Genomic DNA, 24253 nt, shown 5'->3' on the forward strand with positions numbered 1-24253 from the left:
TGCCTCCAGTGAGAAGAGCAACTTACCTCAATTGAGTACCTGATGTGCCAGGCCTTTTAGCAAGTGCTTCCATGTGGCTTCTCACTCAATACTGAAAACAGTCCTCAGAGAAGGAATATCAACCCCATTGTACAAGTAAGAAAATGAAGACTTGTGAAAGTCAGGTCACTTGGGTGATAGAGCTTTGATGCGTGACAGAGTAAGCACGGGACAGAGCTGGCCTTTGAATGAAAGTCTCCTGCTCTGAAGCCCACACTGTTTTCATTAGGCCCTGAAAACATAGCACACTTTCCTTCCAGGTAATAGTTAGTAATCTAATCAGACAGGGGCTGTCTATGCTTTGGCTTCAGGGGTCAACAGACCAGGATTTCAGTCAGATTTGTGGTGCTTATTTACAGTATTACCTTGCACAATGTCTTCTCTGATCTTGAGCCTTCAGTAAGACAAATACCTCACTTCTGTGACAATGGAGAGAATATGAATGAAAGCTCTTCGAAATAGGACAATTGACTGTGTAATACAATTTATTAGTTTCTCATTTGGTTATATTCTTAGCACTTTTTTTTTTTTTTTTTTTTTTTTACTATCCTAGATTTGGAAGTTTGGGAATATGGTCAAGCCTCAAACCAGAGGCTATTTTAGCTGCAACTATGAATTTCTTTGCTTAAGACCCCTTGGGCTGAATGCTTTCTGCTCTTTCATTTTAAGTGACATCCCCAACTTTGTCTCGCTTGGCTTCACTTAATATCTACGTTCGTGATAACTTTCTGAGCAGTTGTCTTTCCTAGGTCAGGTTTTAACGCCTCTCATTGCCCACATTGCCATGGGTTGGGTTGGTGGCCTGGGTCTGTGATCTGGAGACTCTTCCTCTTTTCTCTGTTCTCCTCCCCCACTTCCTTCACTCCCTCATTCATCTGTAGATACCCAAAGCTGATACACCATCTCTCTAGTTTCACCTCACTAATTACTATTGCCTTCTATCTTTGCTCTTGACTTCTAGGATATAAAGATACTTAAAGGCATTCTCTCTCGTCTTTTAAAAACATACCCTCCCATTTAACAAACCGCAATTCTCCCTCATCCCCACAGCCCAGCCCAGCCGTCCATCCCACGTACTGTCAGTTCCTTTCACCTCCTGCCTTCCTGTGGTTTATAAGGTAATATGCAGAATTGTGGTGCTCTAGTAGCTTGGCCCAAGCCTACTTCTTCAGCCGTGTCCTTTGCTTCTCCTTTCCTTTATTCTTCCTGTCACAGTGCAGGATGTCCTTTCTATCAAGAGCCAGTCCCTTTGTTTGGATTCCATTCCTTCTTGCTTGCTCAGGAACCTTCCTCCATTGTTAATCTCCTCCTTATTTAGCTTTCATAAAAACTCTCACATTTCCAATTACTCTTAAAAAATCGGTGGGTATGGTGACCTGGGTCCACATTCCCAGATACCAGCAAGAGACTGGAGGTGATTAGTCGCTGCTCTTTGAGGTGGGGCAGCACTCTCTATTTTAACACAGTTCAGCTGCTCCCTACTGTCACGAAGGAAACCCACTTCCCTCACTTCTGTCACCTGCCTGGTAACACAAAAGGAATTTTGTACTTCCTGGCCTAAATTCTAGTATCCGGTTTTCTAAAGTACCTCTGTTATCTGGGCTTGTATTTAGAGTTTTAACCTTATTTCTCATTCTTTCCAGGACTGTCTGTTCCAGAAGGTCTCTATCCAGGCCACGTTCCCCCATGTCTTTGGTCCCCTAGCTCACAATGATTTCTTCTTTCCCTACCTCTGTGATGCATATTTTCATGTGTAATGCATTATTCTCCAATTTGTCTTTAATCCTAATAAGTGAGCAAACTTGATGGCGGGAATCATATTACATCAATTGAAAAGTTTAGGTTTTATATGGAAGAAAATGTACCTTTTAAAAAACTGAAATCATAAGTCCCAGTGAGATGCTGGCATAGTAATAGGCACATTAGAGCTGAAAATGACAAATAACAGCAGATTCACAATTCAGTCTCAGGCTTACTCCAGGGTATACATCTGTATACACTGCAAAGTGATCACCCCCAAAGTCTAGTTACCATCCATTGCCATACAGTTGACCCCTTCACCCTCTGTTCTCTGTATCTATAAGTTTTTGGTTTATTTTGTGCGTTTTTGTTTTTTGTTTTTAAATACCAGTTAATTACTGGTTATTACCGTTGTCTTTCCTGTTCTTCCTTAATTCATGCTTTGCAGTCAGGGGTGATTTTGATTTTATTGGTATTTGGAATTGGAAACTATTTCTGAAGCTTTCTAGCAGGTGGCTAGAGTGGAAGCAAGAAGACTTGTTAGGAGGTCACTGGAGAAGCGCAAGAAAGAGTTGTTGTCTGCCTGGACGAGAGTGGTAGTAATGAAGGAGAGACACACGGGATGCAGGCTATGCGTCGGAGGGCCAGTCCACGGGAGTTAAAAATGGCGTGAAAGTGGAGAACTACGGAAAGGGAGCAATCAGAGGTAGTCTTGGGTTTTGTCTGGAGTTGACCGGGTGAATGACCGTGCCCTTTGTTGTATGCAGAAGACTGGGGTAAAGAGCTGGTTCTGTACTGAGTATATGAAATTTAAGATGCCTGCATCCTGGGCCCAAAGACAGCATTGACTTCTTTCTTAGCTACACTGTGCTTCTTTAAACTTGGTTATTATTCAACTGTCATGCAGAAACCACTTGATTCTTTGGCCATACACTTGTGTACCCTTCCTTATTGCACTTGTCCAGCAACCTTTTTTGTTCAGGACTTTGGGACTTGGCTTGTCCACCCCATTTCTTGGCATAATCCTGGGCAACGTCAGGGGCTGTGTGAGCAACTCATCCAAGTTCATGTCTGCCAAGTTCTCTGACCTGCAGCGTGCCAGCAGTGAGTTCCCCTACTTCCTAACTACAATGTAACTTTGTAAATACTGCTTACCCTTTTGTCTCTCATTTCCTCAATTGTAAATTGGGGTATGGTAGCTGCACATTTGGGATTTTGTGAAGATTAAATAAGAAAATAATGTAAATTATTTTCTGTTATTAATGACAAATACCTGGCACATAGTAAGCAGTCTATAAATGTTATCTATTAAGATTGTTAGTATTTAATTATGTATCTATTTAATAATATGTGATGTTATTATTTTTTCAGTTAAGCAACCCCTTCAAAAGCTATACCTTAAGGCTTGCCTCCTCAATTTTAACCTTTAAATTTTAAGTGCCAAAAAAGGGGTAATGACCACAATTTCCTACTATGTTCAATATACTTGCTTTAAAAAAATAAAACTCATCAGTGCTTCAATTCCAGTGGTTCTTATTTACAAGTGTACATCAGATTTACCCAGGGGGTTGTTTTTCCAAATTTCTGGGCCCTACTTCTGGGAGTTTGAATAAGATGGGTAAGGGTGGAGATGAGGGATGGCATCAAATGGCTCTATTACAATAGTCCTCCCTCCGTCTTCTCTCAGTTTACCCCCTTACTTGGTTCCTTTCCTCACCAGTTTCCCCTCCATTAATTCGTACCTTAAGCTACTTTCTCATGGCAGCCTTAATTAATGTTCTCATTCTCTTTTTATCTTGCCCCTTCGGCTCTGCTAACCCCTAACTTTGGATAAATCCATCCAGTCTGCCTCCAATGGGGCTACTGAAAGCCACAGTTCTTAAGCTATGTGAGATTGTTTCATGTGCTTTTTTGCTCTTTAATCTTAAGTGTTCACATTAGAACACCTAACCTTACTGGACACAGTAGGCATATAACTCTTTTAGTTAATAATGATTTCAAAAGTGACTTCAGTTCTCACATAATCCAATTACCCAGGATCTCTGTGATTCTATCAATTCTCTCATTCATTTTCACAAAATGTTTGGAGTAGTATTAATGATATTATTAAAGTTTCATAAATGAGAAAACCAAGGCACAATGATAAAATAGTTTGTGGCACGAGCTGGCAGGCATAATTTGTTTTTGAACTTTGAAACATAGATTATGATAATCATGTATTAAGCCACCTTTCTTCTCCATATTAATTCTGTTTTGTGGGTCAGTATGTGGCTTTAACATCACTGTTTTTAAGGAAGTTGTGATGGATTACTGTTGTTTTTATTTTCTTTTTGAGATGTAAACTATCCTGATCATCAGTTTTAGTCTGTGTCTTTTGGAGGAGGTTTATTGATATGTTAGAGAGAGAGAGAAAAAAAGAGAGAGAGAGAGAGATTGGGAAGTAGATGATAATCTTTGGATTTGGTTTTTAACAAGAATTTTTAAAATTCAATTACAACTAGAGAACTTTTCTTCCAGTTTTTATTCAGTTCTCCTTCATTCTGTTTGGAAATAGGGGCCCTGACCCAATTATTTTTTTGAGAATTCATAGAACAGTGTGTTAAAATATTTTAGTTCTAATCAAGTTCAGTGTAATAACTGGCAGGCATCTATAGCGTCTGTTCTTCAACATGTGAATAATTCTTTGCTTAAGATATTGACTCTATTATTATACTTCCTGGTTTTGGGATAACTATGATCTGAAAAATATAGCTGCTTCACATATAAAATAAATGCTTTTTCTCTACAAGCATTTTTTATCTTGATTTTGTTAGTCATATAACTTTCTAACAGTGATATTTGAAGTATATAATGGTATGGTAAAAGTATGGTAAAAGAAGAATACCATAGATATTGGAAATTAAATTTATTGTTGAATAAAATTTAGATTATTACAAAATTCAACATAACTTGGTTGCTATATCAGGGTAATTTCTTAATAAAAAGCTGATCTAGCTACCTTCACATGTTTGATTTAGTATGCCATGTGAGTCTTAGTAAATTGACGTTTAGTTTGAAAATAAAATTTGGCTAAGTTATAGCGGAGAGATAAACTATGTATTGGATTAACTCTTAATGATTATACCGTGAAAGTCTTATAGAAATTAACATTGAGAACCATTTATAATACATAACATTAGATGTCTGTTAAAATGTTCTAGATGGTTAAAGTACAGTGCTGTCATTCTTTTCCTATATTTGGTAAGAAAAAAAACTATAATTTGTGGAGGAGTAATATGGAAAAGAAAGAAAGAATGAGCGAAGTTGAGTGAGTGGGGCGTATCAGTTTCAGAGAGCTGCTATAACAAAGTACCACAAACTGGTTAGCTTAAAACAACAGAAATGTATTGGAGTTTTGGAGTTTAGAAGTTTCAAATCAGGGTGGTGGCAGGGCCATGATTTTTCTGAATGTTCTAGAGGAGGATCCTTCCTTGTCTCTTGCTCACTTCGGGTGGTTGTCCGCAATCCTTGGCTTGTAGACACATCTCTGCGATCTCTGCCTCCATCATCACGTGGCATTCTCCCTGTGTGTCTCTGAGTCCAGATTTCCCTTTTATTCTAAGGACACCAGTCACACTGGATTTAGGTTTAGGGCCCACCCTAATCCAGTATGACTTCATCTTAGCTTGATTACATTTGCAAAGACTGTTCCGAATCAGGTCACATTCACAGATTCTGGATGGATGTAAATTTTGGGGGGACACTGTTCACTCCAGTAATACAGGAGGGCTCTATATTCAATTTGTATTTTGAGATTTAAACCAATACACTTACTAAAGCAAACAGGTAGATACATTTTATGTAAGAAACTTATTTTTACTTACAGCTATATTCATGTATATGCTTTGCCACTGTATAGGCCTAGGTATCCACTGTTTTCCATTCATGTAGCACAGATTGCACTGAAGGAATATTTGGTTATGAAACAGCTGTTTATGTAGTTGTGGAACCAGGAGACTTTCCACATGACCTCTTAATAGCCCAATGTTACAGAACCAAACTAGACTTTTCTTGAGCAGAGCATTTTAACTGCTATTAGAATAATACATTTGTTCTTACTTATTATATATCCACAATACCTAACAGTGCCTGATGCTGATTTATTTAGTGAAGGATGAATTAATAAAAGAGTGGTGTATGTGTGTGTCTGTCCATTGAGAGGTTGTCAATAGAGGCATGATATGGGGAGTTTTCATTTCGTGAATATATTTTCTTCAGTCTTTTTTAAATACTCAACTGGTGGCACTCTTCACACACTGTTCTACACTTTGTTTTTATTACTTACAGTATATCATTCCATATTACTATACAAATGCTATGATTACGTGATATTCCATTGCATAGATATAATTTATTTAACTAATCTTTCCTTTTTATTTTTAATTTTGATAAATACACATAACATTACACTTACTGTTATAACCATTTTTATATGTACACTTCAGTATTGTTAAGTATATTCACATTATTATCTAACCAATCTCCAGAACTTTTTCATCTTGCAAAACCATGACTCTATACTAGTTAAACAACTTTCCATTTCCCCCTCCTGGCAACCACCTTTATATCTATGAATTTGAGCTAGCTTCCCTTTTTCGTTGTTTTCATCTTTGCTCTTACAAACAATGCTGCAATAAATAGCCTTGCATATGTGTCATTTTGAGCATGAGTAAGTATATCTGTGAGGTGAATTCTTAGAAGTGGAATTGCTGGGTGAGAAGATTTTCACATTTCTTACTTTTGTTATATATTGCCAAATTGACTTCCAAAACTATTGTACCAATTTATACTCTTCCCAGCAATGTGATATAGCAGCTGTTTAAATATACTTCAGTAAAGTTAGCTTGTCAACCAAACTGAATTGGGAACTTGGGAAAGGAAAGGGCACTGTGAAGGGAATTTGGTGCTATTGCGTTTTTCAAGAAGGTGGGATCTCCCAGTATTCTACCTCTATTCTACCTCGGTTTCTTAAGGATTATCCACCATGCGGCACTCCAGTACATTGGGTTGACGTGAAGGGTGCTTGGGGATGAAGGGAGGCTGGGAGAGGTGAAGCAGGTGGGCTCCAAGTCTCCCGGTCCCCATTTCATCCAGAACTATTACATACAAGCCCCTCAACTTCTTTCCCTATAGCAGTGAGTGAGATGAGTGAACGTTAATGTATAATCAGCCTCTGTGATTCATGTCAGACATCTGAGGAACCCTAGAAGCTTCTTTGTAGAATCCTGATGTTTGAAACTGATGCTCAATTTTATTTTTTTCTGTGAAATAAATTTACTATAAAATGAGGCATAATTTCGTGGAAATACCGCTATTTTCCCTAGAGTGTATATACATATAGGTTTTGATGCAGTGTTCATCTGGAGATTTTAAATAAATGTAATATCTTTATTAGTTTTCTTATTTTAAAATGAAAATACTTAATATATTTTTGTAATGTTGCGTATTTTATTGTAAAGTAGAATTTGAAGGGCTCTGGGAACCACCTCCCAATGATGATTGGGATTAATAGTTTGGAATTCATTCCCCCAGACTTTCTTCAGTGTATTAAATAACATATAAATTTTATTTCTTCCTTAAAAAGATGGAGTCATGCTAAATATACTGTTTTATTATTTGCTTTTTTTACTTGATAAAGTCCTTTTTGGGTTAGTGTATAGAGATACCCTCAGTTCTTTACATGGATTTATATCATAATCCTGTTATGATAATTCTGTTATATCATAATTTTCTTATCCATTGCCCTGTTGGTGAACACTTAAGTTACATTAAACATCCTCTAAACATTTATCTTTGCCCATTTGAACTAATGTTTCTGTCGGATAAATTTGAAGAAGTAAAACTTCTACATCAAATAAATGACCATTTTATATTTTAATGGATATTTTTGGACTCTACATAATGTTATATCGATGTCCTGATTTTCATAAGAAATAAAATTCGTTTTAAACTTTCAGAAGTTTTAATTAGATGATGTGTCATCATTGATGTATACCAGTTTTTCTAATATAAGGTTTCTAGTAAGATCTTTCCTTAAAATGACAGCTTGTTTATTCTTACAGTGATGGAATGGGGGGACGATATTAAAACAATTTCAAATGATGAAGCAGTGATGTTGGTGAATCATCAGGCAACGGGAGATGTGTGTACTCTGATGATGTGCCTCCAGGATAAAGGACTGGTAAGCCATCCTGCACACAGTAGAAGACCATAGAAAGGGAAGGTTAACAGTCAATTCAAGTAACTTACTATGATTTGGAACATAGACTTTCATATGTATACTTTCCCTGAAAATTTAGAAAATTTTAAAAAGAAAGATGTGCATAATTCTAAGTCACTCCAGGAGGGGAATTTAGAGACTTAAAAAAAATAACTGTGATAATGTGAATTATATCTGTATAAAGCTGTTTTAAAAAAAAACATAAGAGAGCATTTTCTCAATCTGTTGGAAGCTTACTTCTGGGCATGTCCTCAGTTTGGCTCAAGTAAACTCTTAATAAAATTGTCTATAGGTTTGGGTAAAAATGAATGAATGAATGAATAAATAAATAAATAACTGAAATGAAAGCAAAGCTAATATGGTTTGAATTGGGGGCTATCTATCTTGAAGTAAAGTGGTGGATTGCCAGGTTGAGAAATACAGACACAAAAAATAATGTTGCTTAATTTAGAAGAGTAACATTTGTCAGTGAATTCAAGGGTCTTGGGGATCTTTAGCCAGAGGAAAATAAGGTAAATATTATTTTGGATTTTATTTACAAAGCATATTGAAAGGAAAGATATTAGGCTCATTTTATTCAGTGTTGCTAAGGCTGTGTTTGACCTGTTGATTTATGTCACTTATATTGATAAATAAAATATACCTATAAACTGGGTGGGTTTAAAATAAATTCTTATTTTAAAGGAATTATCACTTTAGAAGTTAAAGGGTTCTATTCATAGAAAACTAAATAAATAGAGTATATAAAATTAATGGAGCTAATATTATTTGCCTTAATAGTAAAGAAGCAAATCAATCGGTTTGTTAAGTGCTTCCTATTCGTGGTCAGCGGCTGTAAGTGTAGAACACCATCCTATAGGACACTTTCCTACTCTTAAAGGAGCTACGGTCCAGTGGTAGGTGCAGGGAGGGTATAGCAAACCATACTTAATTGCAAAATGGAGAATGTTCGGTGGCAGATGAGCTCACCATGTACTTGATAGATACAGAAAACTTTGTGGAGGGCAGAGGACGTAAACTTGGCCATGAAGAAGTAGAAGTTAGTTAAGGCAGAGTGGTGAAATGAGGGCCTTCTTCCTTCGTGAGACAGTCTTAGCCAGGACACCAAGGCGGGAATAAGCCTGGTGTGTTTAGGTCCTAGAGATTGTGTAGGTCAGTGGTCAGAAAATGAGGTGAGAGTCACGGAAGGGATGTTTGATTATTTTGGAATCTGTTTTTCATGTTTATCTGAAAAGCAGAGGCATAATCATGCTGGAATGTGGCATATATTGTCCTTTCTTATATTCAGTCTTGAATTGTTAAAAGACTATCACTGTGTAGATTGTTTGTACTTAATAGTAATGTTAATTGCCTGTCCTCTAAATTCATGACGTTAAAACTTTGTAAAAACTAGGTTATTTGGCTTTGTATAAAGAGAATCCCCAATTAACAAACATTTTTTTCTTACTGATATGATAGTTACATTTATAGTGATTATTCTGAGGTCCTACAGTGTCCTTAATTGGTTTTTGAATCTCAAAGAATGATTAAAATGGTCAGAATAAATATGCCTGACATTATTACTCTAACTCCACTTCGGCATTACATGATAACTATATTAACCAGAGTCTTAGTTAATCTAAAAATTGCTAATCATGTGGACAAAAGAAAGTTTGGTTTGTTTGTTAGCTTTTGTAAAAAGATTTCAGTTAGTTTGTCTACATTTTATTTTTCTGTCCAGAATAATTTTTTTTTTATTTTCAGATTAGTCATACTAAACATTTTTTATGATCTGATACTGCTGAACAATTTGAAATCTTTTTTTTTAAGATATTAATGACAGTACTTTTTTTTTTTTAATTGGGGAACAGTGTGTTTTTCCAGGGCCCATCAGCTCCAAGTCAAGTTGTTGTCCTTCAATCTAGTTAGTTGTGGAGGGCACAGCTCACTGGCCCATGTGGGAATCGAACCGGCAACCCTGTTGTTAAGAGCTCGTGCTCTAACCAATTGAGCCATCCGGCGGCCCCCAATTTGAAATCTTGAAGAAATTTTTATCATTTTTCATAAAGAAGTAATTAAGAAATACAAAGCTGGAAGTATAGTTTTTACCTCTTGCCTAATAAGTTAAGGCAGTATTAATTTATATTTACAAGTATGAACGTTTACTTGATTTATGTACTCCCATGGTACTACTACATTCCAAGAAAGTGCTCTCAAAATGTAAGAGAGTTGGCTAGACTATAGTCATGTTTCTTTTATCCAACATTTAATTATTTCTTGTTTTTAAATATTTTAGGTTGTTGCTCAAATGATGTGGTTGATGGATCATATTTTTAAGTACACAAACTTTGGAATTGTTTCTCTAATTCATGGAGACTTCTTTATAAGACAGGTAAGTAATGAGCATATTTCTTCTCAGTGACAGCCTGATCATACTTATTCTTTATTGTAAAAAGAGGCGTAACAAAACCAATTATAATAGGTAGAGCCAGTTCTAGTATGTCAGGGAGCTCTTCCTCTGACTTTGTTCTTTAAATCATTTATTTCAATCTGAACTTGAATATGCAAGCATTATAATCATTAAAATGATGATAATGTAAATACTCTAATCTCTACCCTCCTTCTTTTATCTACACAGTACAATGTTCAGTAAACATTTATTAAGCACTTGCCACATTCTTAGCTCTTCTACTTCTTAGCTATGTGACTTGGACAAGTTCCTTAAACTCTCCAAGTTTCCTCCTGTTTCAAATGAGAATAATAGGTGCTTTCCTCATAGGGTTGTTATGGGGATTAAATGTAGTAACACATGTGAAGCACTCAGAACAGTGCCTGCTTCCTTCATCATTATTTCTATTATGATTACCACTATTGTCATCTGTATTGTCACCATTATTTACAAGTCACTGTTATACTCAGTATATAAATTATCAGTAGGGAGATTATTAAAAAAAAAAAAAAACCAAGATTACCAGTAGTGAGATTATTAAATAAATAGAGGAGATATTTTGAGAATTCATAGTAGGAAAAGTGAGGACATCAGATTTCTGTGAATCCAGAAAAACTTTAGAGCAGAAGATGATATTTGGTATAAATCTAAAGAATGAGTATGAGTTTGCTAGAAGGTGGAATGGGTCCCAAGCATTAGGAATAATTTAGTGTAGGAAAAAGATTCATGCACTCTTACCAAATCAACACTACATTATACCGTGTTTCCCCGAAAATAAGACCTAGCCGGACCATCAGTTCTAATGCGTCTTTTGGAGCAAAAATTAATATAAGACCTGGTCTTACATTATATTATGTTATAAACACCTGGTTTTATATTAAAATAAGACCCGGTGTTATATTATATTGTATTGTATTGTATTGTATTATATTTATTATATTTTATAAGACTCGGTCTTATATTAAAGTAAGACTGGGTCTTATATCAATTTTTGCTCCAAAAGACGCATTAGAGCTGATGGTCCGGCTAGGTCTTATTTTTGGGAAAACATGGTAGTGTTTCCCTGATACACTATTAGTATCACACACTTTATTTTCTCAAAAATGGATTATTGAAATATGATATGCTAGCATTTTTATGTATGGTAATGCCACACTTAGCCGGTGTTTATATATTTAGCAACTTCAACCTGGATTGTGTAGTACCTTGCACATAAGTACTTAATGAATAACTGGTGAATCTAATTAAGCCTCTCCTAACAACCGCAAATTCAGAAATTAGCTGGAAGTGTGTGTACAAAAATTCTAAGCTCTATGAAAGTAGGTGTCACAAAATACATACACTTTACTCCAGACAGTTTTATGTACAGAACATAGTTTTGTTTTTCACATGCTGTACAATTACCTAGTTTCTTCTGGAAACACCCCTGGTTCTTCTGAGCAGAGAGATGAATAGACGCATTCACCGGAACCTCAGGAAGAAGTAGCAACAGGGATTAGCCACAAGGTTGAGGCAAAATAAACAGTGATCAGAACAAAGAAACTAGCCTAACATCTCAGAGTATCGCTGGAAGGGAAGACAGCAGAACCAACAATCGAAGTTTAGCAGTCTAGGGGAATCACGAGGGAAAACAGCTGAGCTTTTTGCATCATGGGAGTCTAAGGAAATTATTGAATTTATAGTATAGTATAACAGTTGACCCTAATATGATTCCCAGCTATCAAGAAGAGGCTAAATTATGGGTGTACTTTGACGGGATGAAAGTAGAAAATAATGTACTCTAAAATATTTTTCTTCATACTACAATGTAAAGATTTGTATACTTAAAGATTTTATTTCAAAATATCAGAGAAATTTGCAAATTCATTTCTAAAGAGCAACATTTTCCCCCGATAGATGGTAATAAAAATCTATAACATGGAGGGAGGGAAGAGAAAAAAGTATTAATGGTAAAGAAAACCTCTTGGGACTGCTGCTAGACAATTTTAACAAGTTATTTCCAAGAATGTTAAAAATATTTTACATGTAGACTTGGGAACTTAAATACATAACAATCATAATTCAATTCAGTAAACTAGCTAAGAAAATACCTTACTTGTTTTGCGTGTGGAATAATTCAAAGACTGAGAGCATACAAATTATTTTGGACAGCTTCTGTAATTTGTTGGCTGGAAAATTATTAGCAAATTGATCGTACAGGAAGAAAGAACCTTTGTGATATTTAGTTGTGAGTTTGGGGCCTTCCTACAGATTTTTCTGGATTCCTGCTTTCAGTCTCCAAGTCACCCTCTTTCCTCTCTTTCTCTCACAACTAAGATCCAGTGTCCTGTTAGCCTCACTTGCAGATTTTTCCCTGAATATATCCACTTCTCATCAATATACCATAGTTGAACCTCATTAAACTCCTTTGTCTGGACAACTGCAATAATCTCCTAATTTATTCTGTAGTTTTTATGTCACTGGAGCCAGCAGATCTTTTTTTTAATGTAAATAAGATAAAGACACTCCCTGGTTCAAAATTATCCAACGACTTCCTACCCCAAACCACTTACCAAGTGCAAGACCCATCCTACGTATCTGTTGTCTGCCTCTCTCTGCAATTTCCCCTCCTGCTCTGTCTTCCTCATTCATTACACTTCAGCCGTGCTGGCCTTGGTACAGTTCTTTGAACATGTCACGCTTGTTCCCAGTTCAGGGAGCTTTCTCCTTTTTGTTCTCGTCACCTGGAATATTCTGCTTCTCATCTTCCCATGGCTTTTTCTCTCACACTGTCAGCTCTGTTCAAATTTCACTTCCTTGGAACTCTTGACCCTCTCTATCCTCTTACTCTTTGTCTCCTAAGACGTATCACCAATTGAATTTACATTCTGTATTTACTATCTTCCCCACTCCAGTAAGCTCCATGAGGGGCTCTTCTCTCTCTCCACTGTATAGGGCAGTGCCTGGCAAGTAGTAGGCACTCAGTAAACAGTCACTGAATTGATGAATGAATGAACTTTCAGGGGCAATTAGAGCAATTTTTTTTCTTTAGGAAGAAGAGTTTATTTATATAAGTTGTAATACCTTTTTACCACTTTGGTTAAGATAGGCAGTAAGTGGGGGGAAATCATTATCCTAGTCTATGATTGAGTTTTACTTTATAAGTTGTTATTTCTATTTAATTTTATGGCATTTTCATTTCAAACGTAACTATATTTATGTGTGTGTCTACCTTCTAGGGAAAACTTCATCGTGACCAACAGCTTCTTCTTCTCAAGAGGCACCTAGAAAATAATTACAGGAACAGAGATAGAAAATGGATTGTTTTATTTCCAGAAGGGGGCTTCCTCAGGAAGAGGCGAGAAACAAGTCAGGCATTTGCCAAGAAAAATAACTTACCGTTTCTTACACATGTCACTCTGCCAAGGATTGGAGCAACAAAAGTTATTTTGAGTGCACTTGTAGCACGACAGGAAAATGGAAGTCCAGCAGGAGGAGATGCTAAAGAACTAGGTAGGATGGTTTTTAGCATGTTTTCCTTTGTTGGAATTAAAGGATTTTATGGAGTTCTAGAAGATAACATTGTTGTTCTTTTCTATATTATTACAGAAATAATACTGAGGGAGGTGAAAATATAGTTTTTAAATGTTTTTATTTATAAAAGTTGTCCATGCTTACAATAATTTTTTCAAATAATACAGAAATGCATAAAGATGAAGATGTCTTTCCCCTACCTTAGCTGTCCTTACTTCTGGCCATTCCCACGGCTATAGTAAACATTCCTGTAAATATCTTTGCGTATTTGTGCAAGTATTTCTGTGGGGTAGATTCCTAGAAGTGGAATAGCTAGATTAAAAGATATAGGGAGAGAACTGACTAATTTGTAAAACTAATCATAGATAATGCAAATGAGAATAGTAATTTATCATTTATCAGATTTAGAAAGTTTTTTGTTTGTAATACAGAGAATGAATGCAGTTGGGCACTATTTATTAAGAGCTTTAAAATATTTAAAAATGACTCATTTATTCCACTGCAACTAATACTTATCAAAAAGAAAGAATCTGAAATACTGGCAAAGAAGTTTATCACAGCATTATTTGTAATAGCAAACAATTGGAAATAACCAGAAGGGAGACCAGTTAAGAAATTATCAAATATTCATACAACAGAATACAGCTCAATCATTACCAATGATGTTTATAGAGCATCTTTATTGGCTTAGAAAAATGCTTCTGCTCTATGTTAATGATGTGGGAGGAACATACAACTGCGGTGAAAACATTTGAGCTCAAATATATAAACAATAAGGCAGTAGGAAATGAATGAAAAGAAAGATACCAAAATGTGAGTAGTGATTGCTTCTCTGAGTTGTAACATTATGGATGATTTTTTCTCATTTCTTAATGCTTTTCTGGATTTTTAAAAATAATGAGTATGTATTACTTTTATGGCCAGGAAGAAGTAAAACACACTCAAAGTTGCAACTATATATCTTGTCAGCATAATCGGTTGTGAATTATGAAGATTTGTAGGCTACATTTGTGCCAACAGCATAAAGGCTGTTATGAACAAGTTTATCTAAGACACAATGAAAATTTGGTGATAGAAACTGAAAGAAACTCACTAGGGGTAAGAACAAAAAGAAAGAAACTCACTTGGTCTGTTTCCTTAGTAGCATTTTGCTATTTTAAAAAATATTCTTTAGATACAGCAAAAATAGAAATAATAGGTCCTCAGAAATATGTATTTATAAATGACAATAAGGGCCAGACATAGAAATAATGCCTGTGAGACTACAGAGTTTTCCTTTCATTTGTTTTTTTTTCTAAGCAGCTAGACAGTCAGTTCTCTTAATCTTTCATCATGTATTACAAAGACAAATGGAAAGAGTTTTTTAATAGAAAAGGAAAGTTCAGAATAGCTTCACTGCTAAAGAGACACTGTGGCAATGTCAGCCAAGCCAAAGCTTGAAGGGAAGGTCTTCCAAATAGGATTTGTTGAACTAATTAAGACTGCTGTTTTTAAATTGTTTTATCCAGTCAATCCCCTGTGATGTTCTAGATCTCAAAGGCAGGGACAGTTATCATGCTAGTTACACAATGGTAAAGAAAAATGGTTTTTTCCTTGGGAACAAGACAATTTATATTTATAACCAAAGCAAAGTAGTTTATTATTTATCTTACCTTAGTTAAAAATTTTATTCTAGCTGTTAAGGGAAAATTATAAGAAATTCTAGAAAGTTATATACCTGAAAACTAGTTTCACTTGTATTTTACCATTTTCCCCTTAGTTTTGGTATTTTGTATTTTATTTTCTTTACTGTTCATATTCATTATTTAGTGTTCTATTCCATAGAAACACAAACCATGCCTTTGTGTCTTTTAATATGTGATCCATGCACATACCAATATTAAGTTGGATCTGATTAAAAGGATTAGTTTTTTCTTTGTTGTATGATTTAATAGATATAAAACTGAACTCTGATTTTTTCCCCATGATTTTATTATAAAATTTTTCAAACATACGTAAAAGTTGAAAGAATTTTACAGTTAATATCCATGAGTTGGTTCAGACAACCAAGATGGCGCAGTAGTTAAATGCTGTGTTTACCTTCTCTCACAACCACATCAAAATTACAACTATTAATAATCTACAAAGCAACCATTATTGACAATCGCCTAAAATCAAGCTGAACTGAAGCCTTTCAACTAAGGACGCACAGAAGAAGCCACCTCCAGACTGGTAGGAGGGGCAAAGACGTGGAACGGGCTGGTCCCACGCCTGCGTGTGACCATTAAAGATCGGGAAGGATATTTCGGCTGTGGGGATCCCTCACCATCCCCTAGGAGGGAAAGAGATCCCAGCCCCACTCCAGCCCAGGGTTCCAGTGCCGGGGAGAGAAGTCCCCATAATTTCCGGTTGTGAAAACCAGCGGAGATTGTGACTGAGTGAGACTGAGTGCAGCTGCACTCACAGGTACTCCTTTTAAAGGGACCGTGCGTGTGGACTTACCCACCAATGGAATCATTCACTCTGAGCTTTTGTACTGCGGCAGCAGCTGGAAAGGGGGCAGGGACATATGGTGGGGAACTGAGTTGTCTGACTTGGGACGGGGGCTGGAGAGGCAGATTCCCCTGAATGGAGGAGTTGGTAGAGGCCATTGTTTCTTTGCTGAGCCCTCTCCCTTCCCTGCGTGCAGATGCAGGCAGCTGCCATATCTTGAGTCTCCACTCCCTGGCGATTTGAGATCCAGCCCCGCCCAACTTTCTGGCACGCCCAGGCCGCTTCCTGCGGCTTTTTTGTGCAGACCACCTGCCTTGGCTCAAGCTGTACCTTTTTCTAGGGTCTCTCAAAGATTTGCAGAACCCAGACAAGCAGCATCTGGCTGGAGCATGTCCTGTACCTCTGGCTGAGCAGCCCTAAGCACGGCACTAGCTGCAGCCAGCCTTGGTTCATGGCTTGGCCTGAACCTGTGCTTCCATGTACAGCACGGATAGCAGCCATCTGCGACTTCTTTGTAGCTTCTGCCAGGCAGCCCCAGGTGGGGCACAGGCTGTAGTTCAACTTGACCTACAACAGATCCCCTCCAAGGTGGTCCTGGGTCTGGTAATCCCAGTGTCTAGCTTCAAAGTGAGCTGGAGCATCACCCAGCCACGTTCAAGTACAACATACCCAGGGGGCGGATCAGGAAGACACCAGAGTCCTGCTGAGGCAGATCCTGCCTCATAGGATCAGCCCCTACACAGTAACTTCTCCACTGTAGTCATGGCCAGTCCTCACAACCAGTGAGCCCCTGCAATTAAGTGCAGTTATCATCCAAGGCTCAACTACAAGAGGAGAACACACACAACCCACACAAGGGACACACCTAGAGCACGTGGCTCAGGTGACCAGAAAGACTGCACCACTGAAGCCCACAGCACACCTAGTACATAAGGCCACTCTACTAAGACTGGAAGACGTAGCAGCCCTACCTAATACATAGAAACAAACTTAGGGAGGCAGCCAAAATGGGGAGACAAAGAAACATGTCCCAAATAACAGAACAAAGCTCCAGAAAGAGAACTAAATGAAACAGAGGTAAGCAATCTATCAGACATAGAGTTCTAAACATTGGTTATAAGAATGCTCAATGATCTCAGGGAGAACTTCAATAGAGAGATAGGAAGCATAAAAATGGAGATGGAAACCATGAAAAAGAAGCAATCAGAAATAAAAGATATAATAACGGAAATGAATAATATATTACAGGGAATCAGCAATAGACTAGATGAAGCAGAGGATCCAGCCAGCGGTGTAGAAGATAAGATAGCAGAAAACACCCAAACAGAACAGCAAAAAGAACAAAGAATCCAACAAATTGAGGAAATAATGACAGAAAACTTCCCTAATTTGGTGAAGGAAATAGACATACAAGCCCAGGAAGCACAGAGAGTCCCAAACAAGATGAACCCAAAGAGGCCCACACCAAGACATCATAATTAAAATGCCAAAGGTTAAAGACAAAGAGATTATCTTAAAAGCAGCAAGAGAAAAGCAGTAGTTACCTACAGGGGAGCTCCCCCATAAAACTGGCAGCTGATTTCTTAACAGGAACTTTGCAGGCAAGAAGGGAGTGGCAGGAAATAGTCCAAGTGATGAAAAGCAATGACATACAACAAAGATTATTCTACCCAGTAAAGCTATCATTTAGAGTTGAAGGACAGATAAGGAGTTTCCCAGACAAGAGAAAGCTGAAGGCGTTCACCCCCACCAAACCAGTATTACAAGGAATCTCAGAGAGACTTCTTTAAGACGTGAGGGGGTTAAGGATGTGTGAAAGGGGAAGGGATTAAGAAGTACAAATTGGTTGTTACATGGCAGTTATGGGAATGTAGGGTATAGCATAAGGAATATAGCAGCAATGTAATAATTGGGTATGGTTCCAGATAGGTACCAAATCTATCAGGGTGATGGATAGGATTGTGGGGGGCAGGGTGAAAAGGTGAAGGTATTAAGAAATACAAATTGGTACTTAATACAGTATGGGGAATATAATCAACAGTGTTGTAAAGATTATGTAAGTTGTCAGATGGGCACTAGACTTATCAGGGGGATCACTTTATAGACTGTCCAATGTGCCATACACCTGAAGCTGAAGTAGAATAATACTGAATGTCAACTATAACTAAATACATAGGTATATATAGTCACGGGATGTGGAGTACAACATAGGGAAGATAGTCAATGGTATTGTAACAGCTATATAAGATGTCAGAGAGGTAGTAGCTTGGGGGAGGGGATTTATCACTTTATGAGGGGTTTAAATGTCTATTATGTTGCTTTGTATACCTGAAACTAATAATATTCATGAGCTGACCAACTAGATTCTATAATTAACATTTTACTATATTTGCTTTATCATATCTCTCTCCATCCTTCTATCCATCCATTAGTCCATCTTGGTTTTATTTTTTAATGCATCTCGATCTAAGTTGCGGACATCAGTATACATTTCAGCATATACATCACTGGGAGCTTGTCAAAATGAGTTTTGTTACATAAACTCTGTTCTTTTAGCAATATGTTATTTAAAAACTTTTTTCTTCCACTTGTTTCTTTTATAGGTATTATTTTCCCTTCAGGATGTTGGCTAAATTTTTAAAGAATTTAAGGCCAGCTCATAGTTATTTGACATACACCAGTAAAATATCATTGATTCCTAATGCACATTTGGACTTAGGTTTGAAAATAAGTTTTATTTTTTAGGGATCTCTTAAAAACTTCAAACAAAGCACAGACCATTACATGTTGAAGTCTGGCTATCAGCATTCTCTGGAGGATTCCCCTCTCAATTCTTTGTCAACTTTGTACTCCATGCTGGCAATAAAAACAGCATGCAAAAAAAAAAACAAAAACCCAGCATGCAAAGGACCAAAGTTAACAGAACCTCCTCATTCCCTCTCACAACAATAGTTATCTGCTGTACCTACCAAGGGCAGACAAGTTTACTCCTTTATTTCTATGTAACTCTTGCTAAAATGGGAGGAATTTTTCTGTTTTGTTTAAAGGAGAGCAACAAATGACAATCATGTGCATTAATAAAATGCTTAATTTTATTGCCTTATTCCAATATCCAGTACCTTGTGATACTCCCAGGTATCACAAACCTTGGTATTCATATTATATTGTGTTCTATTTAATGGATGTTTTTGTTTGGTTTTGATGTCTGTTTTTCACTTTTGTGATGTGATACTTCAGCTCTGACCTTTTTTCATAAGCCAGTTTTTGTGAGTGATAAATTAGATCTTGATGGTGCATAATTGTATTGAATATTTGAATGATGCATGTCTAATAAATAGCAATGCTGTTATTTGTTAATTTGTTAAAGGCTCATCTGTTTTATAATATAATAGGAAGTGCTTAATTTCATCCTAAGTGCATCATATGGAACAGTTAACATCAAAATTCACCCTGTTTTCTTAAAGCAAAAAAGTATTGTCAGTATGCTTTATACTCCTCACATAATCTGTACTATGTTACTTGTAAATAATATAAAAATTGATTCAATTTTAAGTCGTTTTTTTCTTTGTTCTCAGATAGCAAATCTAAAGGCCTCCAGTGGATAATAGATACAACCATAGCTTATCCCAAAGCTGAACCCATAGATATTCAAACCTGGATCCTTGGATACAGAAAACCAAGAGTCACACATGTACATTACAGGTAAGAATTCTACTTTAGGACTGGAAGAATATCTCCAACATGAAGTACTGTCTCAGGACACTGACTGTTTTAATATTAAATGTTTAATTGATAGTGAGTGTAATTGACTAAACATTGTTATGCTGAATTTTTAACATGAAAATATCATTTGAAGTAGTATTTTCACTGAGTGATAAAAGTCTCTAAAATGACATTCTAGAGGCACTGTGATTACTTAATTGTCTGAAACTCTTGAGTAAAAGTGATTAACTTACTTAAAGGGCAAACAAACATCAAGGAGAAATATATATTCATTTTTTGTTAAGTAGATTTGTATGAATAGAAATAGAATTTTTTAAAGCATTAAGTCATGTAAGATTTTCTAAATTAAACTGATAATTTCGCTGACTTACATGTTAAATTTTTAATATTTTAGTGTGCTTGTCATTTGTATAAACAACAACAATAACACTGAATATTCTGTGCTAGCTTTTTGAGATTTTTTAAAAGAGTTTTATGTAAATGTATATAAGTATTATATGAGGTGTGATAAAACAATACAGTGAATGTTTAAATTGAAAAAATTATTACAGTAAAAGATACATTGCCATTAATTCCCCTCAAAATATTCCCCCTCACTTCAGACATACTTATCCCATTGTTCTTGCCACTGTCTGAAGCAGTTCTGGAAAGTCCTCTTTCATGAGTGTCTTTAGTTGTGCTGTTGTGGCTGCCTCCATGTCCTGAAGCATTTTGACTTTGGGGAAGAGCCAGAAGTTGCACGATGCCAGATCTGGTGAATAAGGTGGATGAGGACACACTGTAATGTTTTTATTTGACAGAAATTGCCATGTACCAGAAGTGATGTGTGACACAGAGCGTTGTCATGATGGAGGATGATTTATGGCACACTTTAAAACACACCTTCTCTCAGGTGTGGCTCACACTCCACTGACTGCACTGAACAAGTTGAAATTTGTCACACACTGTTACCAAGGTTCAACATGCTGCTCCCGTATTGAAGATCCCTGCCTTTCTGTTAGATGGCACTCAGCAGCAGCAATCACCGTATTTTTTTTATCACAAAGGCTCTGTGTCACATGTCGCTTCTGGTACGGCAATTTCTGTCAAATAAAAACATTATGGTGTGTCTTCATCCACCTTACTCACTGGATCTGGCACTGTGCAACTTCTGGCTCTTCCCCCAAAGTCAAAATAACCATGAAAGGTAAACATTTTGAATCGATTCAGGACATCGAGGCAGCCACGACAGCACAACTAAAGACAGTCACGAAAGAGGATTTCCCGAACTGCTTCAGAAAGTGGCAAGAACAATGGGATAAGTGTGATCAAAGCGAGGGGGAAGTATTTTGAGGGGGGTTAATGGCAATGTATCTTTTACTGTAATGGTTTTTTTTAAAATTTAAGCATTCACCATATTTTTGTTATCACACCTCATATCAAAGTATTATGCTGATAAATAAGGCCTGGATCAGTTTTTAAGCCATTTATCTTTATTTCCTGGTCAAAGATCTCAACCAACAGCACCTAAATTATAAAGTGACCTTAGTCCCAAGGAGGATCACAATTGCCAACAAAGCCCTCAATTCAAGAGGAAAAGTACTCAAACTACAGACCCTTTGATAATAGATCATTAGCAGGTTTTCATCTGTGTAAACCATCAGAGATTTACAAATATGAGTACAGAGGTGGAATAATTTGAAACTTAAATTTTAAAACTTAAAATTAAATATTACAGTTTGGGTTTTTGATATGTGAGGAATGACTATAAAATTATAGTTGATTTACACTGCTGAATTATGAAGTTCATGTATAAGATAAGAAAATAATTCCTGATGACTGTTCTGACTCCATTCCACATATGTTGTCCATTTTACTGAAATTATTGAGCACTTATTATGTACAAAGCAGTGTGCTAGGCCCTGGAAGAATTTCTCCAGGAATAGTTTTATTTTCATACATATGAAACATCTAGCTTTCAGTTAAGTTTTTAAATTATAATCTATAAATGAAGCTGAATTCTAATGCCCAGGAATACGTGGCTATTGGATATATGTTTTGGACATGTGTAGATTGTATCTGCATTGGCTATATGTCGATCTTCCTAGCAAGCAAAAAGAACTGAGACAAGGAAGAAAACATTAAATTGTATAGGCAGTCTATTATACTTGACCTTGCTTTTTTAACCAATAGAAGACATTTTAGTTTATAGTTATTCAATAAAAAATGAATAATAGGGATCTTAGAAATTGAAAAAAATGTTTGTTTTTAGCAAAATTATTTTAACAGGAACAAATGCAAAGCTGTTAAATTCACTTGAAAAAGAGATTCTTAAATCTGGGTCTCATAGATGGACCTGAAAACAATTTTTAGCTCAATCTCTATACAAACTTTTGTGTATGTTTGCAATTTTCTATAGAGAAGATTCATAGCTTTCACTTTACTCTCAAAATAGACTAAAGATTTTTTAAAAAGATAGAAGAGGAATGGTTAGTTTGATACCGAAAAATACTTCTATTATAATAATAAAATAGAAGCATCTCAGAAATATATTTTTTATAGAATTTTTATTACCAGACATAGAAATAACAAAGAATATTCTAATGTGTTAGAGTACCAGAGATTAAATTAGGATTTAGAATTATACCCCAACTATTTAATACAATGTACAAATTATGCTCAATTATTTATTTACACACACACACCCTAGTAATCTTGGAACATGTTGAGGAGATACACTGTTCTTTTTTTCCTAGTAATTTAATGGAGATCATTCTCTAACCAATGTTAGGAAAAGGGAAGGACCTGTTCTCAGATGGGCAAGGGAGGGCAAATGAAAGGGCCAAGAGAAAACAGAAATGTCTTGGTGTCAGGATAGTTTTGAGGATTTGTAAGAAGCCTGTGAGAAAGGATGTGGGCCATGTCCTTAGCAACTCCCAGGGATAAGACTCTGTCAGCCATAGATTGACTGGGTCTCCTCACGTATTGTTGGAGGCCACCAGGACACCCTGGGCCACCAAGAAAAAGAGATTGTTTTTAGGCTGGTTTGTTTTTTCACTTTCTCAATTGCAAAATTATCTGTTTATTGCTTATTCTGGATTTTTACTGGCAGGAATAATGCCATTAAAATAAAAATAAATTTAAACAAAGTATACTCCTTATACTTTTTTTTTTTGCTATTCTCAGAAAGATTGGTTTTTTTCAGACTCTCCAATTGTTTGGTTATATTTTTAAAATTTTAAACAAGGATGAAGTGTTTTTAATTACAATAAGAGATTTAAAATGCAACATTAGAAATCATATATACACAAACATGAATAATATAAATGATTGGTTAGACCTTTATCTCCTTTAATGTAGGAGGTTGGCAAGAAAAACTAAATAGTATTAACTGCCTAAAGTGTGGAATGGGTACCCAGAAGGGTAAGAAAAGGTGATCTGGAAACTATAAGAAAAATAGTAGTTTTGCTTACTTATGTTGGCTTACTTATCTTCACCTATAGGCAGATTTTAAAAACTCATGAATGTTTTTTCCTGCAGTTAAGCATAATTTATCCAGAACATTACAACTAACCCATATGGTGCAAGCCAATTTTGCTTCACATGATGTAGAAAGTATTTGCTTTCTTCTTAACCCCAGTTGACCTTTAAAAAAAAAAAAAAGCAGTCCTCATTCTTAGAGAATTTAGCTGGAGTGATGACTTAGTCACTCTGGGTAGCTGGGCAGGTTAGTACTCTTGCTGGATTTTTCTGTATAATCTAGAGGAGCATACACATGAGTCAACAAGGCATTAGTTCGTTCTGCTCAGCATTCATTAGATCCCACTTCGAATATTGCATATATTATAATTTCTCTATTTTAAAAGAAATAATACAGTTAGTAGAAGGTTATGAAAAGAGCTAATACAAACCCTAGAATACTTGTACCAATTAAAAGGCAGCCATGTTAGATCGAAGCAAAGCAAATTTGGGGTGGTAATAATTTAACGAAACATAATTTTAAGAAGAACTCCAAGTTGAAATTACAAACATGTTAAGAAGTTTAGCAATCCATAAGTATTAAATTTGCAATAAGTTTCTGTATATATGAAGTAACTTTG

General features: G+C 36.1%; 1 protein-coding gene across 7 annotated transcripts in view; it reads left to right on the top strand.

The window, feature by feature from the left end:
• Positions 1-24253, top strand: part of LPGAT1 (lysophosphatidylglycerol acyltransferase 1) — a 115890-nt gene that overhangs the window by 54109 nt on the left and 37528 nt on the right. For all 7 annotated transcript variants that reach the window (XM_033091955.1, XM_033091956.1, XM_033091959.1 and 4 more), the window contains exons 3-6: positions 7881-7999; positions 10314-10409; positions 13685-13958; positions 20027-20153. In XM_033091955.1, coding sequence (XP_032947846.1) covers positions 7881-7999; positions 10314-10409; positions 13685-13958; positions 20027-20153 — 616 coding nt within the window. The remainder of the gene's footprint in view (positions 1-7880; positions 8000-10313; positions 10410-13684; positions 13959-20026; positions 20154-24253) is intronic.

Source organism: Rhinolophus ferrumequinum, chromosome 22, assembly GCF_004115265.2.
Source record: "Rhinolophus ferrumequinum isolate MPI-CBG mRhiFer1 chromosome 22, mRhiFer1_v1.p, whole genome shotgun sequence".
Classification (NCBI taxonomy): domain Eukaryota; kingdom Metazoa; phylum Chordata; class Mammalia; order Chiroptera; family Rhinolophidae; genus Rhinolophus; species Rhinolophus ferrumequinum.